The sequence below is a fragment of the Dreissena polymorpha genome, chromosome 14, assembly GCF_020536995.1.
Source record: "Dreissena polymorpha isolate Duluth1 chromosome 14, UMN_Dpol_1.0, whole genome shotgun sequence".
Classification (NCBI taxonomy): domain Eukaryota; kingdom Metazoa; phylum Mollusca; class Bivalvia; order Myida; family Dreissenidae; genus Dreissena; species Dreissena polymorpha.
Window position 1 is genome coordinate 68,814,678 of NC_068368.1, and position 20,623 is coordinate 68,835,300.

General features: G+C 36.0%; 1 protein-coding gene across 7 annotated transcripts in view; it reads left to right on the forward strand.

Moving 5' to 3' along the window:
• LOC127858384 (zinc finger E-box-binding homeobox protein zag-1-like) overlaps window positions 1-20,623 on the forward strand; it is a 98,604-nt gene that overhangs the window by 58,726 nt on the left and 19,255 nt on the right. The window contains exon 5 of one of the 7 annotated variants that reach the window (XM_052395495.1): window positions 18,771-19,390. The exons of 3 other annotated variants lie outside the window; for them this stretch is intronic. In XM_052395495.1, coding sequence (XP_052251455.1) covers window positions 18,771-18,955 — 185 coding nt within the window. In that variant the 3' untranslated portion in view covers window positions 18,956-19,390. Of the gene's footprint in view, window positions 1-547; window positions 1,947-5,618; window positions 7,665-12,228; window positions 13,252-18,770; window positions 19,391-20,623 lie in introns of those variants that run through there. 3 more of the 7 variants (XM_052395498.1, XM_052395496.1, XM_052395493.1) reach the window with 3 other exon arrangements.

Genomic DNA, 20,623 nt, shown 5'->3' on the forward strand with positions numbered 1-20,623 from the left:
TAGCTAATAATGGGCAAGAAATGTAATGGTGTTATGTGTTTTACAAAAATGTTTATACAATCAGTTCATCAGTACAAGCATTCAATATATTGATAGTTTGCAAATGCATAATGCTATTTTAAAATCCAATTAATATAAACAAAATTCTTGAAAGTTATCTTGAAATACAGCATTTTAATATTGTATTATGTAACCCTTCTCCTGTCTTTCATTACAGCATTTGAATATAATTGTATGTTACCCACTTTTTCTTTCCTTTTAATTACAGATGTAGTTATATGTTACCCATCTTCTCTCGTTTCCCATTACAGATAAAGTTGTGTTTAACCCACCTTTTCTTTCTTCTAATTACAGGTTTTTTTCTTTGCAGTCTTTGCTAGAACAACTTCAGCAAAAAGCATTTGAATATAGTTGTTTGTAACTCTTCTTTTTCTTCTCATTACACATATTATTGTATGTAACTCTTTGCATTTGTCTGCTATAGGGGTTATTCTGTGCAGCATTTGAAAATGGTTGTATGTAACCCTTTTCTTACCTCTCATTATAGGGGGGTTTCCGTGCAGTATTTGCCACAAGAGCTTTTCATTCAGGAACAACCTGAGCCGACACATGAAGGAGGTGCATTCCAACCAACAGAAACTTGAGTGCCCAGTGTGCAGGAAACTGTTCAACAGAAAGGAGTCCCTTAGAGTGCACGTGTACCAGCAACACCCCGAGTGTGTGGAGACCTTGGGTCTCAAATAACCAGAGTGGAGTACCGTACTTTACCGTGTATAGTGCACACCCCGCGTGTGTGGAGACCAGCTGTCTCAAATAACCAGAAAGGAGTACCGTACTTTAACGTGTATAGTGCACACCCCGCGTGTGTGGAGACCAGCGGTCTCAAATAACCAGAGTGGAGTACCGTACTTTACAGTGTATAATGCGCAACCATGTATAACGCTCACCATGTTGTTAATGCCAAATCGGAAAAAATATTTAAAGATGAGAAAACTTGCAAATGGGACCAAAAACAGGTGTTGTTTTATTATTGTGCAATCAATTAATCGGCTTTATTGTGGGCAACAATTTCAGACAAGATTGAATGGGGGAATGCTAATTATTTGAGTCTTGTTTGGAAAAATGGGTCTTAATGCATGCTAAAAGTGTTGTCCCAGATCAGCTGGTGTAGTCTGTCCATTCTAATCTGGTACAACACTTTCTGTTTGAAGTGGATGTTTGCTTTGAAGAGATTTCCTTTAAAATACCAGTAAAAAGGAAAGTGTCCTCCCTGATTAGCCTGGGAGGGCTGCAAGGTTTATCTAGGACAATACTTTATGCAAAGTCATTAAGCCCTGTTTTACCATATCATTGATCAACTAAAGGCAAACACCTTTGTTTGTAAGTAGACTTTCTGTGATTTCTTGGAACATCAATTGTGTGGGTCTGCACATACTGTGGGATGAAATGATAGACAACAAACGGAATGTTCAATATTATTTTCCCCTTCCGGTGAAACCGGAGGGGACTTATGGTTTGCACTCCGTCTGTCTGTCAGTCTGTCTGTCAGTCCGTCACACTTTTCTGGATTCTGCGATAACTTTAAAAGTTCTTCATATTTTTTCATGAAACTTGAAACATGGCTAGATGGCAATATGGAGATCATGCACATCATTTCATTTTGTTTCTATGTCAAAAAATTTGGATGCTATGGCAACAAATAAAATAATTAATTTTTTTTTTACTGACAATGGTGGAGTTTCACCGGTAGGGGACCATATTGCTTGGCAATCTCTTGTTTTATGTGTCTCTGTATTTTAACAATATTATTATAGTAATCAATTTGTAAAATAATATGTTTATTTTGCCAAAATGATAATGTTCAAGTTCTTATATTATATTAAGCTCACAACTTCACGTACATTTATATAGAAACAAACAATTATTTTAGTTAATTTCATTTTGTCATGGTTATATATGTATAGTTCACCAATAAATGTGTTAATAATAAGACAGTGTTCAGTGAAGGCTTCTTACTCATAATGGCATGAATAGGCAGGCTCCAGTCAATGGCATGAATTGGCAGGCTCCAGTCAATGGCATGAATAGGCAGGCTCCAGTCAATGGCATGAAAAGGCAGGCTCCAGTCAATGGCATGAATAGGCAGGCTCCAGTCAATGGCATGGAAAGGCAGGCTCCAGTCAATGGCATGAATAGGCAGGCTCCAGTCAATGGCATGAATAGGCAGGCTCCAGTCAATGGCATGAATAGGCAGGCTCCAGTCAATGGCATGAATAGGCAGGCTCCAGTCAATGGCATGAAAAGGCAGGCTCCAGTCAATGGCATGAATAGGCAGGCTCCAGTCAAATTCATCTGAGCCATTCTCTGGGTAAACGAGGCATGTGTGTAAAGTGTCCTTCCATATAAGTTTAAACCTATTTATTTTAGCTCGATTGCATCGGAAGCCTAAGGGTTATTTGAAAAGCTCTCAAGTCTGTGTGCTGGTCCTAGAACTTGGTGTCTTTGGAGGAGATCTAAAGAACGCCATCTAAGTGGGGATCGAACCCTTGACCTCCCAGTTGCTATGCTGACACCATATACATTATGCCTCAACGACCTCCTTCCAGATTTATTAGCCTGTTCAGTCCTCACAGGCTGATCAGGGATGAAACTTTCTGCTTGTATTGTATTTTTCATTTAAACAAAGTCTTTTCTTATGGAAAATAAAGATTAGGCAGAAAGTGAAGTCCCTGATTGGCAGACTGCACAGGCTAATCTGGAGTGACAATTTACGCACATGCATTAAACCTGGTTTTCTATCTATATCTTGGCTCATCTGTATTTCAAAATGTAATCTGCATTAAATCAGCATGATTTTCTTGTTTGGTTCAATGCAGTTCAGTTTAATTATATTGTGGTTCTTAGGATTCATAAAACACATGTTATTTTTCAGGTCATTTATGCATATATTTGTATGCAAAAGCATAATTTGGCAATCTCAAATCACACTGTTTTAGCTGGGTTCCCACTGCCGATCAGATCAACTCGATCAAGCCCGACCAAGCGGTCGGGTACTGGTCTAGTTCTGTCGGCATGAGTGATCAGGGGCGTTGGGGTAGGTCAGCATTGGTCGGGCTTCCTACTTGATATTTTTTTACATGTCAAAAAATATCGAGTAGCGGTCGAGTAGGATATGGATCGAGAAGCGCTCGGCAAGTGGTCGTGTATTAGTCTAGTAGAAGATCGAGTTGATCATGAAGCAATCGTGTGGCAATCGGATTGACATCTTTTACACTATCTCTACCAGATCCGCTCGACCTCTACCCGAGTTATTTTAGATCGCAACACGATCCACTTGACCTCTATTCGATTTGATGTACAGATTTACTAGACTGCTACCCGACGGCTACTCGACCGTACACGATCACTTCCCAATTCCTATTCGACCATACACAAGCACATGTCACTAAAACAAAACTCAAGTGCAAAATGTCGTGCTTGTCACTCATAACCTTCTTAGAATCGGACGAGTAAACATCCAAAGATGCCAAGAAATGGCAAAAAGGCGACTGATACTGCTTAAACTAGTAAAAAAAATCCATGATGATTAAAGTGATTAGGGAACAACAATGCTTGAAGTTTTTATTCTCAGAGTTTCAATACACAACCGTTCGCGACTTTGTACGACCATCATATCTGGTCGTGTGAAGATCTGTAGGTGATCGAGCTGTGGTCCACTTGGTCTGAGATCGTATAGGTCGAGATGATTGAGCGGAAATCGGAAAGATGGTTAAGTGGAAGTCGTGAATGAGTCGTGTGGGGGTCGTGTGTTATCGACAAGAGGTCGAGAAGAAGTCGGGTATACCCTTTTTAGTCGAGCTTGGTCAGGTTTGGTTGGGAAATATTGGTGATCGGGATGATCGAGTTGATCGGATTTGCAGTGGGAACCCACCTTTACCCACCTTTTTGCATTATGCGTTAAATCCATATGTTATACGGTGGTATGTGTAATAACATTAATCTTTTTAAATCTTAGGTGTTGAGAAATTGGGCGCTTTTCGCTCTATACAAGTGTGAATGTTATGTAAAGAGGGCGTTTATTGCACTACACGAGCGTGAATGTAAAGTAAAGTGGGCGCTTATCCTACTTCACAAGTGTGAATGTGATATGAAGTGGGTTCTTATTGTACTACACGAGCGTGAATGTAATGTAAAGTGGGAACTTATCCTACTACACAAGTGTGAATGTGATGTGAAGTGGGTTCTTATTGTACAACACAAGTGTGAATGTGATGTAAAGTGGGCGCTTAGTGGGTTCTTATTGTACTACACAATTGTGAATGTGATGTGAAGTGGGTTCTTATTGTACTACACAAGTGTGAATGTGATGTGAAGTGGGTTCTTATTGTACTACACAAGTGTGAATGTGATGTGAAGTGGGTTCTTATTGTACTGCACAAGTGTGAATGTGATGTAAAATGGGTTCTTATTGTACTACACAAGTGTGAATGTGATATGAAGTGTGTTCTTATTGTACTACACAAGTGTGAATGTGATGTGAAGTGGGTTCTCATTGTACTACACAAGTGTGAGTGTGATGTAAAGTGGGCGCTTATCCTACTACACAAGTGTGAATGTGATGTAAAGTGGGTGCTTATCCTACTACACAAGTGTGAATGTGATGTGAAGTGGGTTCTTATTGTACTACACAAGCATGAATGTGATGTAAAGTGGGCACTTATCATACTACTCAAGTTTGAACGTGATGTACAATGGAGGCATGAAAATCTTGACCAAAGCTGGAATTGATTATGAATGTAGAGTCATACAGAAAATTTAGGTGAAAAAAGTCAGATCCAGGGCCTTTTGGCTATATATTGTACATCACGCATTAACGGATCAATATGTAGAGGATCTGCAGTGTATACATGTAATGATGAATACTGAAATCACTTTGAGAAATATGAAATAACAATCTACTATATAACTGGACATTATAGCAATAATTACCAAATTGAACTAATTTTCATGAGTCAAGAAAGTTACTTAGGTACTGGTACTAGGCTGCAATCTGAATCCACACATAATGTAGCCTCAGGGACAGAAAGACCTGGTAAACTTCTAACTTCTAAATAGAATTACATGGTTACCAGAAGCATGAAGAATACTAAAATTAGGAAGAAACCAATCATTAAAGTATGCTTAAAGTTTGGAGTGTCAAGTCATTTGGCCAAACTTTTAATAATAAAAGTATGACAAGTGAAAAAAATGTTCACTTATTTTAAGTTTTTATTTCTGCCTGTAAAAATGTATCTTCCTATTTAGATCTTAACCCATAAAGCGCTGGAGCTGAATTTTAAAGGCCTTTGCAAACAGTTTGGATCCAGATGAGACGCCACAAAACGTGGCGTCTCATCAGGATCCAAACTGTTTGCTATTCTGATAGTATTCTTTGAAAAAAATCGAAGAAAATGCGAATTTTAGAAATTCTGCAGACGACATTTTAGCAGACGACAAATTTCCCAGCATGCAATGGGTTAAATGACTCTGTATAAAACAAGTTTCTTGTCACACAAGTTACATCTTTTCATATGTCTGCCAGTTTGTTAAAGGTTTCTAACAGTATTTCGGTTTTTCAGATAAAGAAGGTGAGAATAAGTGCAAAATCTGTGGCAAGTTCTACTCCACCCGCGGCAACCTAAAAACGCACCTGCAGTCGCACACGGGAGAGCGAAACTTCAAGTGCAAAGTGTGCGGCAAGAGCTTTGGGCGCAAAGACACGCTAAAGGCCCATTCTATTACACACTGGAATCAAAATGTGTGAACTAGGGGGCAATATATAGTGTACTGTTTGGGCCTTACCTCCTTTAAATTACATCATTGTGTGTCATTGTGTGTGATTGATTCATTTTTATGTCCCCCAGTCTATACTGGGGGACATATTGCTTTTGCCATGTCTGTTGGTTGGTTGAGTGTTTGTTGGTTTGCATCAAACTTTAACATTAGCCATAATTTTTGCAATATTGAAGATAGCAATTTCATATTTGGCATGCATGTGTATCTTATGGAGCTGCACATTTTGAGTGGTGAAAGGTCAAGGTCATCCTTCAAGGTCAAATGTCAAATATATGGGTCAAAATCCCTCTTTTAATATACACTATAACTTAAACTTGATATTTGGCATGTATGTGTATCTCATGGAGCTGCACATTTTGAGTTGGGAAAGGTCAAAGTCAGCCTTCAAGGTCAAAGGTCAAATATATGGGGGGGGGGGACATAGTGTTTCACAAACACATCTTGTTTTGTAGTGTCACCTGATTTGGGTATCCATATCATTGCGCCTTATTTTCTTTCTTTTAATATATGGACTGGCATACAGGTGGTTTTCCATTTTACAGAAATTCCCTTTTTGGCACATATAATCCTCCATTATATGAAACATGTACATATTGATTTGCTGGACAGGTTCAAAGATATTGATATTGAAACATTTACGCAGTGTAGACTTCGTTTTCAACCATAAGTTGTGAACATTTTCTATGCGACAAATTGTGTTGTGTATACAAGAATGGCATTCATGAATATAGTTAAGTACCTGTAACCAACAAACAAAATTTGTGTATTGAGATTTATTGAAGGGATTCAAAGTGAGGGAATTGTATGCATTTGGTGTTTTATATGAGCCTCCCTCTGGGAAAAGGGCTATGTGGTGTCCCAGATTAGCCTGCGCAGTCCACACAGGCTATCAGGGACAACACTTTCAGCCCAAACAGGCAGGAAATATAAGTGAGTTCTGTGTATAAGTGAGATCCTTTGTACAAAAAAACCCTATAAAAGCTGAAAGTGTTGTCCCTGATTAGTCATGCGGACAACGCAGGCTTACCGTAATTACTCTAAGTTTAAGGACACTCTAAGTTTTCGAACACACTCCTTTAAGTAAAAAAAAAATTTTGACTAAATCTTCAGACATACGGGTTTTCGTCCATAATTAATGTCTCTTAATTTTCAGACAGTATATTTTACCTCGCTTTTCTAAAGACTTGGGTACTGTTTTCGCTTATCCTCGATCATGGATTTTTACAACGGGATTAAGGTCATAAAACCTTGTAGATTCATGCCTGAGGGCAATGGACCATTACATTTGCGTAATTGGGTAAATAACCGGTAGATAGTAATGGATTTACCCAACAGCATTTGAAGCAGTGTCGTCCTATTAAGGAAGGAGAATGTTTTCTGTTTTAACGTTTTTTTGTTGTATATAATTTCTTGCAAGAGTTAGCAATTCTGTGAAGTTGTTTTTATTTTTTAAACAGAAAAAAAAGAGTTTATCACAAGTACATTATTGTACATTGGTTTATTGCATTTATTACAATATAATTATAATTTTTGGACACCTTAATTTTTGTCTCTAAATTTTCGGACACCTGAAATTTTTTAATAATGTTCGTATCTAAATTTTCGGACACAAAAAAAATAATTTTTAAGTGTCCAAAAACATTGAGTAATAACGGTATATGTGAAGCAACTTCTCACACGCATGAAGCCCAGTTTTACCAAAGCGAGGCTCAGTTTTTCAATTGATACCGTTTTGTGTGTTCTGAATATTTCTACATGTTTGTGTGTTCTGAATATTTCTACATGTTTGTGTGTTCTGAATATTTCTACATGTTTGTGTTTTCTTAATATTTCTACATGTTTGTGTGTTCTGAATATTTCTACATGTTTGTGTGTTCTGAATATTTCTACATGTTGTGTGTTTTGAATATTTCTACATGTTTGTGTGTTCTGAATATTTCTACATGTTTGTGTGTTCTGAATATTTCTACATGTTTGTGTGTTCTGAATATTTCTACATGTTTGTGTGTTCTGAATATTTCTACATGTTTGTGTGTTCTGAATATTTCTACATGTTTTTGTGTTCTGAATATTTCTACATGTTTTTGTGTTCTGAATATTTCTACATGTTTATGTGTTCTATATATTTCTACATGTTTGTGTGTTCTGAATATTTCTACATGTCTGTGTGTTCTGAATATTTCTACATGTTTGTGTGTTCTGAATATTTCTACATGTTTGTGTGTTCTGAATATTTCTACATGTTTGTGTGTTCTGAATATTTCTACATGTTTGTGTGTTCTGAATATTTCTACATGTCTGTGTGTTCTGAATATTTCTACATGTTTGTGTGTTCTGAATATTTCTACATGTTTGTGTGTTCTGAATATTTCTACATGTATGTGTGTTCTGAATATTTCTACGTGTTTGTGTGTTCTGAATATTTCTACATGTTTGTGTGTTCTGAATATTTCTACATGTTTGTGTGTTCTGAATATTTCTTTAAGACTTTGTTGTTAAAAAAGAAAAACTTGTTTGTTTAAAAAAGTTATGTTCTCTCTACTAGATGCCATAGGATACTTAAGATACTATAAAATATATGACACATACTCAATCTATCTTGAACACATTAAGTTAAACCAAAATTTCTGATAAAAGATGTACATACTCATGTACTTATCAATATATTTTCTTCTTAAATTTGACATTTTTCATTTTTTGACGGACATATTAAAGGACTAACTTTTGTTGATCATAACAAGTTTGTGGATGATCAAAGAGTTGAGTGTTTGCATATTGTCTCATATTTTGTTATGTATTTTATGTTCTGTGTAATCAAAATCTTCATAGTTTGTATTGTATACATTACTTAAGTCAAGTATTGTCTGATTGAAGTTCTTGTAAAGTAGATTTGATTGCAAAAATTAAATAAATCATTAGCAATGTTGTGTTGCATAATTGATAATTTTAATTGAGAAACTGTTGGATTTATCTACCTTTCAGTTGATTTCCTTCTTTAGAATGTCAAAATGATTACAAATAGTTCTGAACTTTACTGGATCTATCAATCAAGTCAGGAAAGAAAGCAGAAGACAGTGTAGAGTTTTTAGATGGTCGCTTAGCGACCGTCTAAGGTGGTTAGTCTAAAATTCAGGTCTATACGCCTTAGCTACTAGGAGCCCAATACCCGCTTACTATGCGTATCCGCGCGAGAAAGAGTTGTATAATTTATGCAAGAGGTTTGAGTTCTCCAATTATATTCATTCACAAATGGAAACATGATATTAATATCGTGTTAAATGCAATAGTTTCGAACGGTTATTTTATAGAAAAGAATCAATGAACAATGATCGTATTGTATGTGTCGCGGAGGAGATTGTTTATTAATAAATAAAATAGTCCACTTTCTGCAGCGTCTTCATGACGTAGTATTTTTGCTCAGTCCATTCATAATATGAGGCTATAAATAGATGCGCCTGTCGATAAAAAAAAGAAAGTCCACGGGCGATAACAACGCAATAGGTTACGCTCTCACATACACCTCAATGACGTAGTACAGGTCATTCGTAAATTGAGGCCATTAATAGATTCGGGGAAAAAGTTAACGCTTATTTATATTCTCAATTTATAAAACGTTGAACATAAGTTCAACAATAACTTCAGCGATACGATAGACAAAAACAAAAAAATGTTTCATAATCGCTAAACCCTAATATAACACACAATTTATAATAATAATACGAATGACCTGTTTCGTAACCTCGTTCATGCTACTACAGCGGGTATTTCTGGAAAACGTTCTTTGGTTCTCAACAGATAGCGGCGATCTTTTGTATTTACGGATGCTAGCAACGCAATAGTAGAAGGTTAGTAGAAGGTTTAGCTTGTTTATATTCACAGTTCTCAATACATAGACAGTTGGATATGAGTTCATCAATTACTACAGGCATACTATAGGCAACCTCGAAAATGCTTTATAATCGCTAAAACCGAAAACAACTAAATATATAATATTAAATATATTTATAACAATAAATATCTTTTAAAAATGTAGTCGGCGTATACGGTGACTTTGAAATAAAGTTTGCAATTTACTTTTCTAAATAAATAAATACAAGTAAACAAAAGTTAAACTATTGTGTTGTGTTTTTCACTTGTAAGTTGCATATTCACCGCATGAAATGTGTGTTAGCATTGTCAAACCACACATTAGTGTGAGTAGATAAAAAATATACTACTGGAGAGCACTTCATATGTGTCCTCATATGCCTTGTTTTGAGTATCTTTCTTCACTATCGAAATATATCGTATGTTGATATTTGATTTAAACGCAGTTTTCTTTCGACACATTTAAATCACACGTCAATAGCGCCGTCATGCGAAAATGGGTCTTATGCGTTTCGGCAAGCGTTTGTTAAACCCAACATGTGCTTTTGCGCAGTCAGGCCATAGGCGATGCTGTTCGCTATAAAATCACTCAATATCCTCAATATGTTATGTTTCTCCTTACCAGAAGGAGAGTTAGCTGAGTGGGCTATTTATATGATGGGCGCATATGGAATAAGACCCATTTTCGCATGACAAGGGTCATTACAAATCTCATTGCGAATTGAAAATGCCACATTTAAGAACAATGCTTTTTGATACAAAATTGAATTCAAAATAGCAAACTTGTTAATAATGGCAGTCTATCCACACATTAAGGAATGATTTCCAGACGTGCTGACCAAGTACGGCAAACATTGTGGTAAGATAATAAAATGATTTTCTCTTATCGTGACACTATACTATTTCACTAATGATTGTTTTCTCATCTTGGAGGCGAAAGTGAAATTCTGTGAGATGGATTGTAACGCGTAATTGTAACAGGGCCACAATTTGTGTAGTTTGAGCATACAGAGAGTAGTCCGGAATTCCTTACACTGAACATTGCTACATCCTTTGAATTGAGCACATACGCAGTGATGTAGAAAAATTCAGATGTTGTATCTTTAATCAGCTTATTAAATATTCGAAATATTCATGCGTGTCTGTTGGCGTTATGTAAAAGTCACTAAGATGAAAACTGAGTAAAACAGCTACGCCTAAAAGCGCATTAGTGCTCTATACCTATGTTTATGTCAGCATATTGTTGACACCGTGTGAACTGCTCAGGTAACAAGTAAAGCATAAACAGCAATGTTTATATACTTTTATTCCTCCATATACAAGATACGAAGATTATTGTATATATTTTGAATTTGTATATGGTGTCAAAAATCAAAGTTTTGTACACGGAACTTTCATTATGAATTAATATTCTTGGTGAGATAGTTATTTGATATTAAAAAAAAAAATATTCCTTTAATATGATGGTGACTGCAAATTTTCTTTATATTAAGTTCTCATTACCATTTTCATCATACTTTCTATGCTTTCAGAACGTCCAAAAAGCATGTTGTTTTTATTTTGTCTAAGTTATTTCTATGAAATAATAAGGATGATAAAAAGTGCTCACAAAACTCGACCCGTGCGCTATGACACACACTTTATAAAGTTGAATGGCGTGTGTTTGTTTCAAAGTTGCGATTGATTTTGAAAAATGAATTGCGTGTTAAATTATGCAATAACGAACATCTTCAGTGCCTTCAGCGCTTTGATTGTAAACCCAAGTGGGTAGGGGGATGTACACAGCACCTTGTAGACAACTAATTTTGTATTGATCATTTCATGATGTGACAAAGATTAACCCATTTATGCCTTGCGTCTAGAAAAAAGGCCTTGGCAAACAGCGTAGTCCCAGATGAGACCATCAGGGCCTGCGCTGTTTGCTTAAAGGAATTTCTGTTAGAAATATTCTAAATATAGAAATAAATATACTAGACATCCCTAATTTTGGAAATAAATTGATCCAATTTAGAAGGATGGGAGAGTCCACAAGGCATAAATGGGTTAAATATAATTTAGCAATTACTCCAGTGGTCAGTAAGCCTCTCAGCTCATCTCGTCTTACTTGAGACAAGAACAAATCACCTATTTGACTCAAATAATATTTGAAAGTCCAATATACAAACGTAAATAACATTTGTAATACTGTCTACTGTTCTAAGTTTGTCCGCAATATTCTCTCAAAGGCATTGCAGGTGAAAAAAAAAGCTTTGCTCGCGGAAAACCGGGTTTAATTCATGTGCCTTAGTGTCATCTTAGAATAGCCTGTGAAGCTCACGAAGGCTTATCACGGATGACAATTTCTGTTGATAATGGATTTTCACTAAGACTGCACAGGCTTATCTGGGACAACACTTTACACACATGCATTAAGCCTGGTTTTCTTAGAGTTAGGGTCAAATACTGGTTAATATGAGGCTCACTTTCTTTTAAATTCTTGTCTTATATGTTCCAATCCTATTTCGATACATTGTTCTGATGTTGCAGATAGAGGAGACTTCCAGTGCACACTGTGTGGCAAGTACTACTCCTCACGGGGTAACCTTAACTTACACATGAAGTTACACAGCGGGGTGAAGGACTTTGAGTGTGCTGTCTGCGGCAAGAAGTTTGGGAGGAAAGACAAACTGAGGACTCACTCTTTAGTGCACATGAACTTGAACATTTAGCTGGCTACAGGACCAACTCTTTAGTGCACATGAACTTGAACATATAGCTAGCTACAGGACCAACTCTTTAGTGCACATGAACTTGAACATATAGCTAGCTACAGGACCAACTCTTTAGTGCACATGAACTTGAACATATAGCTAGCTACAGGACCAACTCTTTAGTGCACATGAACTTGAACATATAGCTAGCTACAGGACCAACTCTTTAGTGCACATGAACTTGAACATATAGCTAGCTACAGGACCAACTCTTTAGTGCACATGAACTTGAACATATAGCTAGCTACAGGACCAACTCTTTAGTGCACATGAACTTGAACATATAGCTAGCTACAGGACCAACTCTTTAGTGCATATGAACCTGAACATATAGCTGGCTACAGGATCCACTTGAAAGTGCACATGTCTTGAACATATAGCAGGCTTCATGTCTTACAAGTTGATAATACTAATAATGACAATAAAAATATAGCAGACTATATTCCTATGAAATTGATAATAATACAAATGACCATGAAAAGATAGAAGCTTTATGTCTACAAAGTTGATAATAAAAAAAAATTGGCATATAGCAGGATATATGCCTAAAGAGTAGTTAATATAACAAATGACCATGAAAATGGAAGGCCATATGCCTAGGAAGTTGATAATCATACAAATAACCATGAAAATAGAGCAGGCTCTTCATGTATGTCTAGAAAATGGATTATATACAACCCATGCGAAAGACATCGGACCTCAACATTTTCGATAAAATTTGCTGAGGTCCTGTATTATTCCCGACAATGTCGGACCTTGTGTCTGATCATAAATAAATTGTGTGTTTTGGTAAAAGAAATGAAAACGAAACTAGAATATGAACAAATACCAATTTCAATGTTCAAAACTAAAATATGACCAGTATTGATGCTAATGTGTTTAAGAATTTTATAAACACAAACGTCTGCCATTTTACGCAAGCGCTTATGAAAAGTAAATTTTTGGATGGGATCATTCCCATTTAACATGCGTAAATCAAGTGACGCAATGTGCGAGCATATTCATATTCACTGGTAATATTTTGTTATAACAACCAATCAATTAGCGAATTTCATTTAATTTATTATTCGTAAATTTACGTATTGTGTCTATAGTTTCAATGTGTCGATACTATCTCATTGTGTGCATTAATGCCGATGTATTTTTTCATTTAAAAATACTACATTTTCCGAGTTGCACGTCTATATCAGTCTTCGCATAAGCTTATAAGCCCGAAGCCCGAGTCGATTCTTGGGCCAGTCGGTCAATCCTAAGCGCTTATAAAATAGCCCGAATGGTCGATTAAATATTTGAGCGTCATATCAATAACCTGATTTATACGTGTTTTTAAGAGGCACAATTAAATAAGCTATTTTAATGCCTAAAATAACATTATATATTTTAAAGAATTGCATGAACACATGTGGTTGCCAGTTTTCTAAACTGTCGTGTAAACATCCGGGTATGTTTCTATTTAAAGTAATGATGCAATTGACGCCCAATTGAGATGAGGTTATTCAAACTGAACATGCCTAGATCACGTTCCAGGATGTTCGCGCATCGGGCACTTCGTAATGTTTTAAAATAATGACCAATCTAGAAGCGTATTTAATTGTAGAAGCGTTTTCCGAAAGTGTATATATAATTCATGAAAAATGGACGAAGTAATTTTTCAATGAAAAAAAAAGAGACTGTAAGGGATATTGTACGCATTGGGTTAAAAAACAAATTGATCCTTATTACAGTTAGATTTCCATGTGTTTTAATCAATTATTCTTGCGTATAAGAAGATGTTTTTTCAACTACATTGTAATTATTAATAATTGTAGTACTTTCGTTTGTAATCTCGTTCTGCTACGTGACCTACTTTGCTACTTATAATCTGTTTACAAATGTACAATACTTTTCACTGTTGACACATGCTTATCAAAACATCGAGAGTAAATTAAAGAAGCAGACATTGTCACTTGGTAGATTGGGCAATTAACACACCCAGTGGCCTTTTGTTCTGAAGCCACATGCCGACAATTCAGAAATTCACCGGCGATTGTCCTAGTAATAATACGATAATAATCAATTTGCTTTAAAATAAAACCAAACACCGGTCAAACTGATTAATGGAATCATTGAATGAGAACATGTGTGATAATAAAGTTGCAATAAACAGCATAATTATCTGGTGCATTTTGTATAAAATGCATTTCAAAAGGAAACAGAATACCCTTTATTATTGGAATCACATGCATCTGTTTTTACTAATGGAAGTAAATTTTCTGATTGTTAATAACTATTTTGGTGTTCCTGGCCAAAAAAGTTATAAAATTTATGTTGACCTCTTCGGGCTCTTGAACATGTCTTCGGACTATTCAAAATTTCATCTGATAAGCCCGAAGGGCTATTTGGCTAAAATATTTAGCGTGATGACTGGTCTATATATATATAGTTAAGGCACATGGTCTGTTTTGACATGTACGCTTTCCAGGCGTGGAACTCAACTATGTCAGCAAAAATTTCGCGCTCTTATTAAAACACGGGTTTTACATGGCATCATGTGTAGTGAATGGTGCAGATGCGTACAAAGGGACTTAAATAATATTATCATGTGGCTTTAGAAAAAATGTGTTATTCAGTTCTAAAAATCGACATGATGAAATATACTTCTACTTAAATGAAATTGTTACCACATGCAATTTGTAACAGGTATTGTTTTCACAACTTGCTCGCCATATGTTATAAATTGCTAACCATTTGCATTTTATTTCTCATAAGGAACAATCATTGTTTAAGTTATTGTTTATGGTTAAAAAACATGATACCCGACACCGTCTTTCATGTACTGATTTATTACGATTGGATATTGCCACGGATCGTATATTGTCATCTAGAGCCCGTGGATATTGCGTAAATTTTAAAACTGTGATTCCTTGTAAATCAATCTGCAATAAACGCTAACTTCAAGACTGACGTCAATCAGAAATAATGATCGCCGTCGCCAGTTAATCCTGCCCTTATGATATGCATTGTTGTTACCGAATGGACGCTGAACAGCACAGTTTGGCGACTTGAAAATTACCCGAGACATTTTTGTGGTGCATCTGTGTCAGCATACATGGCTGTGTAATGTGACTATTATTCGATATTAGACAAGAATATGAGTGCGGATTATCCGACGTCCAACTGACTTCCGCCATTTGTTAAAAGGACATAATACTGCTAGTTTTGGGAGTAATTTATGACCGGAAGCGCTGACTGAATGGGTGTAAATTTCCTTATTTTATTGTATTTAGAATTGTTAAACATTGTGAACGTTATAACGATTAAACACTATACAATATATTTTGTATTGCTTGTTTAAAGCAGAATAAGATCCGGTAAAATGTGGTGAGGTCCGGTAAATTTTAAAAGTTATCGGACCTCATGTCCGGTAAGATTTTTTTGTCTTTCGCATGGGCTGTTACATACCACCTGACCTTGAAAATATAGCAGGCTATTATGCTTTAGAAAGTTGATATATAACAAATGAACTTGAAAATTATATAAAAATGTATGTGTCCGCAAAAAAGTTATTTGGAAAAAGGACTTTATCTTATTTCTACAAATATCATTGATTTTACAGTAATACGTATTATATACATGCTGCCTTAAGTTTAATAAAATTATTGATATAAGTGATTATAGAAATAATTGAAGACATGAAATGGTGGAAAAAAAGGAAGAAAAATAGAAGAACTTGAAAATATCAAAAACACATACTTATTTACGGTGAACAACTTTGGACATAGGATTGACCTGGTGTTTTGATGTTGAAAACGAAAGTACTGATGAGCATGTGATCATGTGATACGCAGGATTATGGAGCGTGTGTTGAATATAGCATTCTGCCTTACATTCTGAGTGTTACATTTTTTAAGTTATTGGTTACTTAGTTTTATGTACACACAAACATTCAATAATTGTTTGTAGTTGTATCAGTTGTCTTTATATATGTGTATCCTTTATGTTAGAAATGTATAGAAAAAAAATGTCATTTGAGTCGCGTTCTGAGAAAACTGGGCAGTAAAGTGTCGTCCCAGATTAGCATGTGCAGTCCGCACAACTAATCAGGGACGACACTTTCTGCTGTTATAACATTTTTTGTTAAAATGAAGTCTCTTCTTAGCAAAAATCCAGTTAGGCAGAAAGTGTCGTCCCTAATAAGCCTGTGTGGACTGCACAGGCTAATCTGTGACGACACTTTACGCACATGCATTATGCCCAGTTTTCTCAGAATGCGACTCATTTTTTATCCTCTGTGTAATATTTTAGCCTCGTTCTGGGAAAAGTTGGCTGAATGCGTGTTGGTAAAATGTGTCTTGTTCTGATAAAACTGGGCATAATACATGTGTGTAAATTGTCGTCCCAGATTAGCCTGTGCAGTCCGCACAGGCTAATCAGGGACGACACTTTCCGCTTAAACTTGATTTTCGGTAAGGAGGGACATCCTTGAAACTAAAAATACCATAAAAGCGGTAAGTGTCGTCCCTGATTAGCCTGTGAGGACTGCACAGGCTAATCTGGGATTACACTTTACGCACATGAATTAAGCCCAGTTTTGTCAGAACAGGACACAAATGTAGTCCCATTTTAGGGACAAATCATAACCAACTCTTTCAGCCAAAAGTGGATATTTGTTTAAAAGAGGCTTAAAACAAACAATTCCATAAAAGCGGAACAAAAGCTGATATTTGTTTTAAAGAGACTTTCTGATAACAAAAAGTTCCATAAAAGCGCCAAGTGTTTTGCCAGATTAGTCTATGCAGACGACATTTTATGACATGCATTAAGCCCTGATATCCCAGAATGAGACTTACTTCTTAAACTGTCATACTTTTATTGTAAGTTTTGCTAAAAGCAATATATTTTATGATAAAAAACAATATTTATTTTGTCACCTCTTTGATTTTACTGGCATAGAACTCTTTAGTTTGTATGCATAATCTTTACTTTGTCCCAAAAATGCTAATACTGTAAAATCTATTATTGGTGGGACATTAGTTTTTGTTGATTACTTGGGTGACTGTTCGACAAATTTAATACAAACACGTAGGGAAATTACTGAAAACAAAAAAAAATCAGAAATACACAAATTAAGATGTCCATGAAAGTAATTTTTTGAAAATCCATGAAATTTTATTAAAACAAATTAATATAAACGCTTTTAAGGTACATCTGTCAATCTCAATGCAAGAAAAATTACTCAAAATGTAGATATCTGACATGACTGAGATATGCCACACAACTGAGATATCCCACATAACTGAGATATCCCATATAACTAATGTTTCTGAGTTATCCCACATGACTGAGATTTCCCACATGACTGTGATACCCCACATAATTGAGATATTCCACATAACTGAGATATCCCACATGACTGAGATATCACACATAACTAATGTTTCTGAGATATCCCACATGACAGAGATATCCTACATAACTGAGATACCCCACATGACTGAGATGTCCCACATGACTGAGATATCCCACATAACTAAGGTTTCTGAGATATCCCACATGACTGAGATTTCCCACATGACTGAGATATCCCACACAACTGAGATATCCCACATAACTGAGATATCCCACATGACTGAGATATCCCACTTAACTATTGTTTCTGAGATATCCCACATGACTGAGATATCCCACATGACTGAGATATCCCACCTTTCTAATGTTTCTTAGATAACCCACATCACTGAGATATCCCACCTAACAGAGATATCCCACCTAACTTATGTTTCTGAGATATCCCACATGACTAAGATATCCCACATGACTGAGATATCCCACATGACTGAGATATCCCACATGACTAATGTTTCTGAGATATCCCACAATACTTATGTTTCTTAGATAGCCCACATTACTCTTGTTGTGAAATATCCCACCAAACTCATGTTGTGAGATATCCAATTTAATTCGTGTGCTGTGATATCCAACCAAACTCATGTTCTGAGATATTCCACCAAACTCATGTTCTGAGATATCTCACATGACATGTTCTGAGATTTCCCATTAAACTCATGTGCTGAGATATCCCACATAACTCATGTTCTGAGATATCCCACCAAACACATGTTTTGAGATATCCCACATGAGGTGTTACGAGATATCCCACCAAACTCATGTTCTGAGACATCTCACATGACTTTTGTTCTGATATATACCATGTAACTCATGTTCTGAGATATCCCACATAACTCATGTTCTGATATATCCCACATAACTCATGTTCTGAGTTATCCCACGGAACTCATGTTCTTAGATATCCCACAAGACTCATGTTTCTGATTTCAGACTCTACCCAACACAGACATGCCTGTGCATTTTGTCCTCAGACATTCGTACAGAAGTCCAGTCTGTCACGTCACGTGAAGGAGTGTCACTCTGGTCTCAGGTTTGAGTGTCCAGTGTGCAGTCGAGCCTTCACACGCAAGGAGAGTCTCCAGTATCATGTCATTAAACAACATGGACTGACCTGATACTATGATACCATGCCATTGTACGACTGGGACTGACGTCATCAAAAAGTGTTTACGTTGGACTTCATAAACTGTAAAATCATTTATATGAATTGGAATGAAATTTCATGTGTTTTTTTAATGACTTTCTATGACACATAAAATGTGTTGATTTCTGATTGTATAATTTATTTGGGAATTTATCCACTATTTTCCGATGTGTTTGTTTTAAAGATGTGGATTGGTTAATCCACGTAGTCAATGAAAAATTATACCCAGAAATAATAATGATTTTACAGTATGCCGATGATTTAAAATAGCCTGGAACAAAACGTTTAGAACAGTTTGTTCTTTTAAATGATTATGACAGTGAAGGGTATATGTGTATTTTTAGGCTTTTTAAACATTGTTTTCTGTTTTATTTTGAAAACAATACTTAATAAATCTGTAAATAAATGTTCTTGTTGTTTGCATGCATGGTTTGCCTATTCCAGTGACCGCAATTGCTGCTATGAAAGCATAAAGTTTGGGAACTTTTAATTTGTGTAACTGTGGATGATCAAAGTTATATTGTTGTTTATGTGCAGAAGAAAGAAACAATTTAATTAATTATAGTTGAATTGTAAAAACATGATATGACAGGAAAAGTACAAATTAAAAGAGCACACACCTACGAAATATGAGCCTTGCACTGAAATTACTGGCCTTAATGCATTTGCCTAATGTGTCATTCTGAATCAACCTGCCTTAATACATGTGCCTAAAGTGTCATTCTGAATCAACCTGCCTTAATACACGTGCCTAAAGTGTCATTCTGAATCAACCTGCCTTACTACATGTGCCTAAACTGACATTCTGAATCAACCTGCCTTAATACATGTGCCTAAAGTGTCATTCTGAATCAACCTGCCTTAATACATGTGCCTAAAGTGTCATTCTGAATCAACCTGCCTTAATACATGTGCCTAAAGTGTCATTCTGAATCAACCTGCCTTACTACATGTGCCTAAACTGACATTCTGAATCAACCTGCCTTAATACATGTGCCTAAAGTGTCATTCTGAATCAACCTGCCTTACTACATGTGCCTAAAGTGACATTCTGAATCAACCTGCCTTAATACATGTGCCTAAAGTGTCATTCTGAATCAACCTGCCTTAATACATGTGCCTAAAGTGTCATTCTGAATCAACCTGCCTTAATACATGTGCCTAAAGTGTCATTCTGAATCAACCTGCCTTAATACATGTGCCTAAAGTGTCATTCTGAATCAACCTGCCTTACTACATGTGCCTAAACTGACATTCTGAATCAACCTGCCTTAATACATGTGCCTAAAGTGTCATTCTGAATCAACCTGCCTTAATACATGTGCCTAAACTGACATTCTGAATCAACCTGCCTTAATACATGTGCCTAAACTGACATTCTGAATCAACCTGCCTTAATACATGTGCCTAAAGTGTCATTCTGAATCAACCTGCCTTAATACATGTGCCTAAAGTGACATTCTGAATCAACCTGCCTTAATACATGTGCCTAAAGTGTCATTCTGAATCAACCTGCGCAGTCTGCACAAGCTAATCATGGACAGCACTTAACTCCTCAACTTTATTTTCATTAGCCTAGTCGCAGAGAAGCATGTGCGGACTGCACAGGCTAATCTGGGACAACACTTTATACAGCATG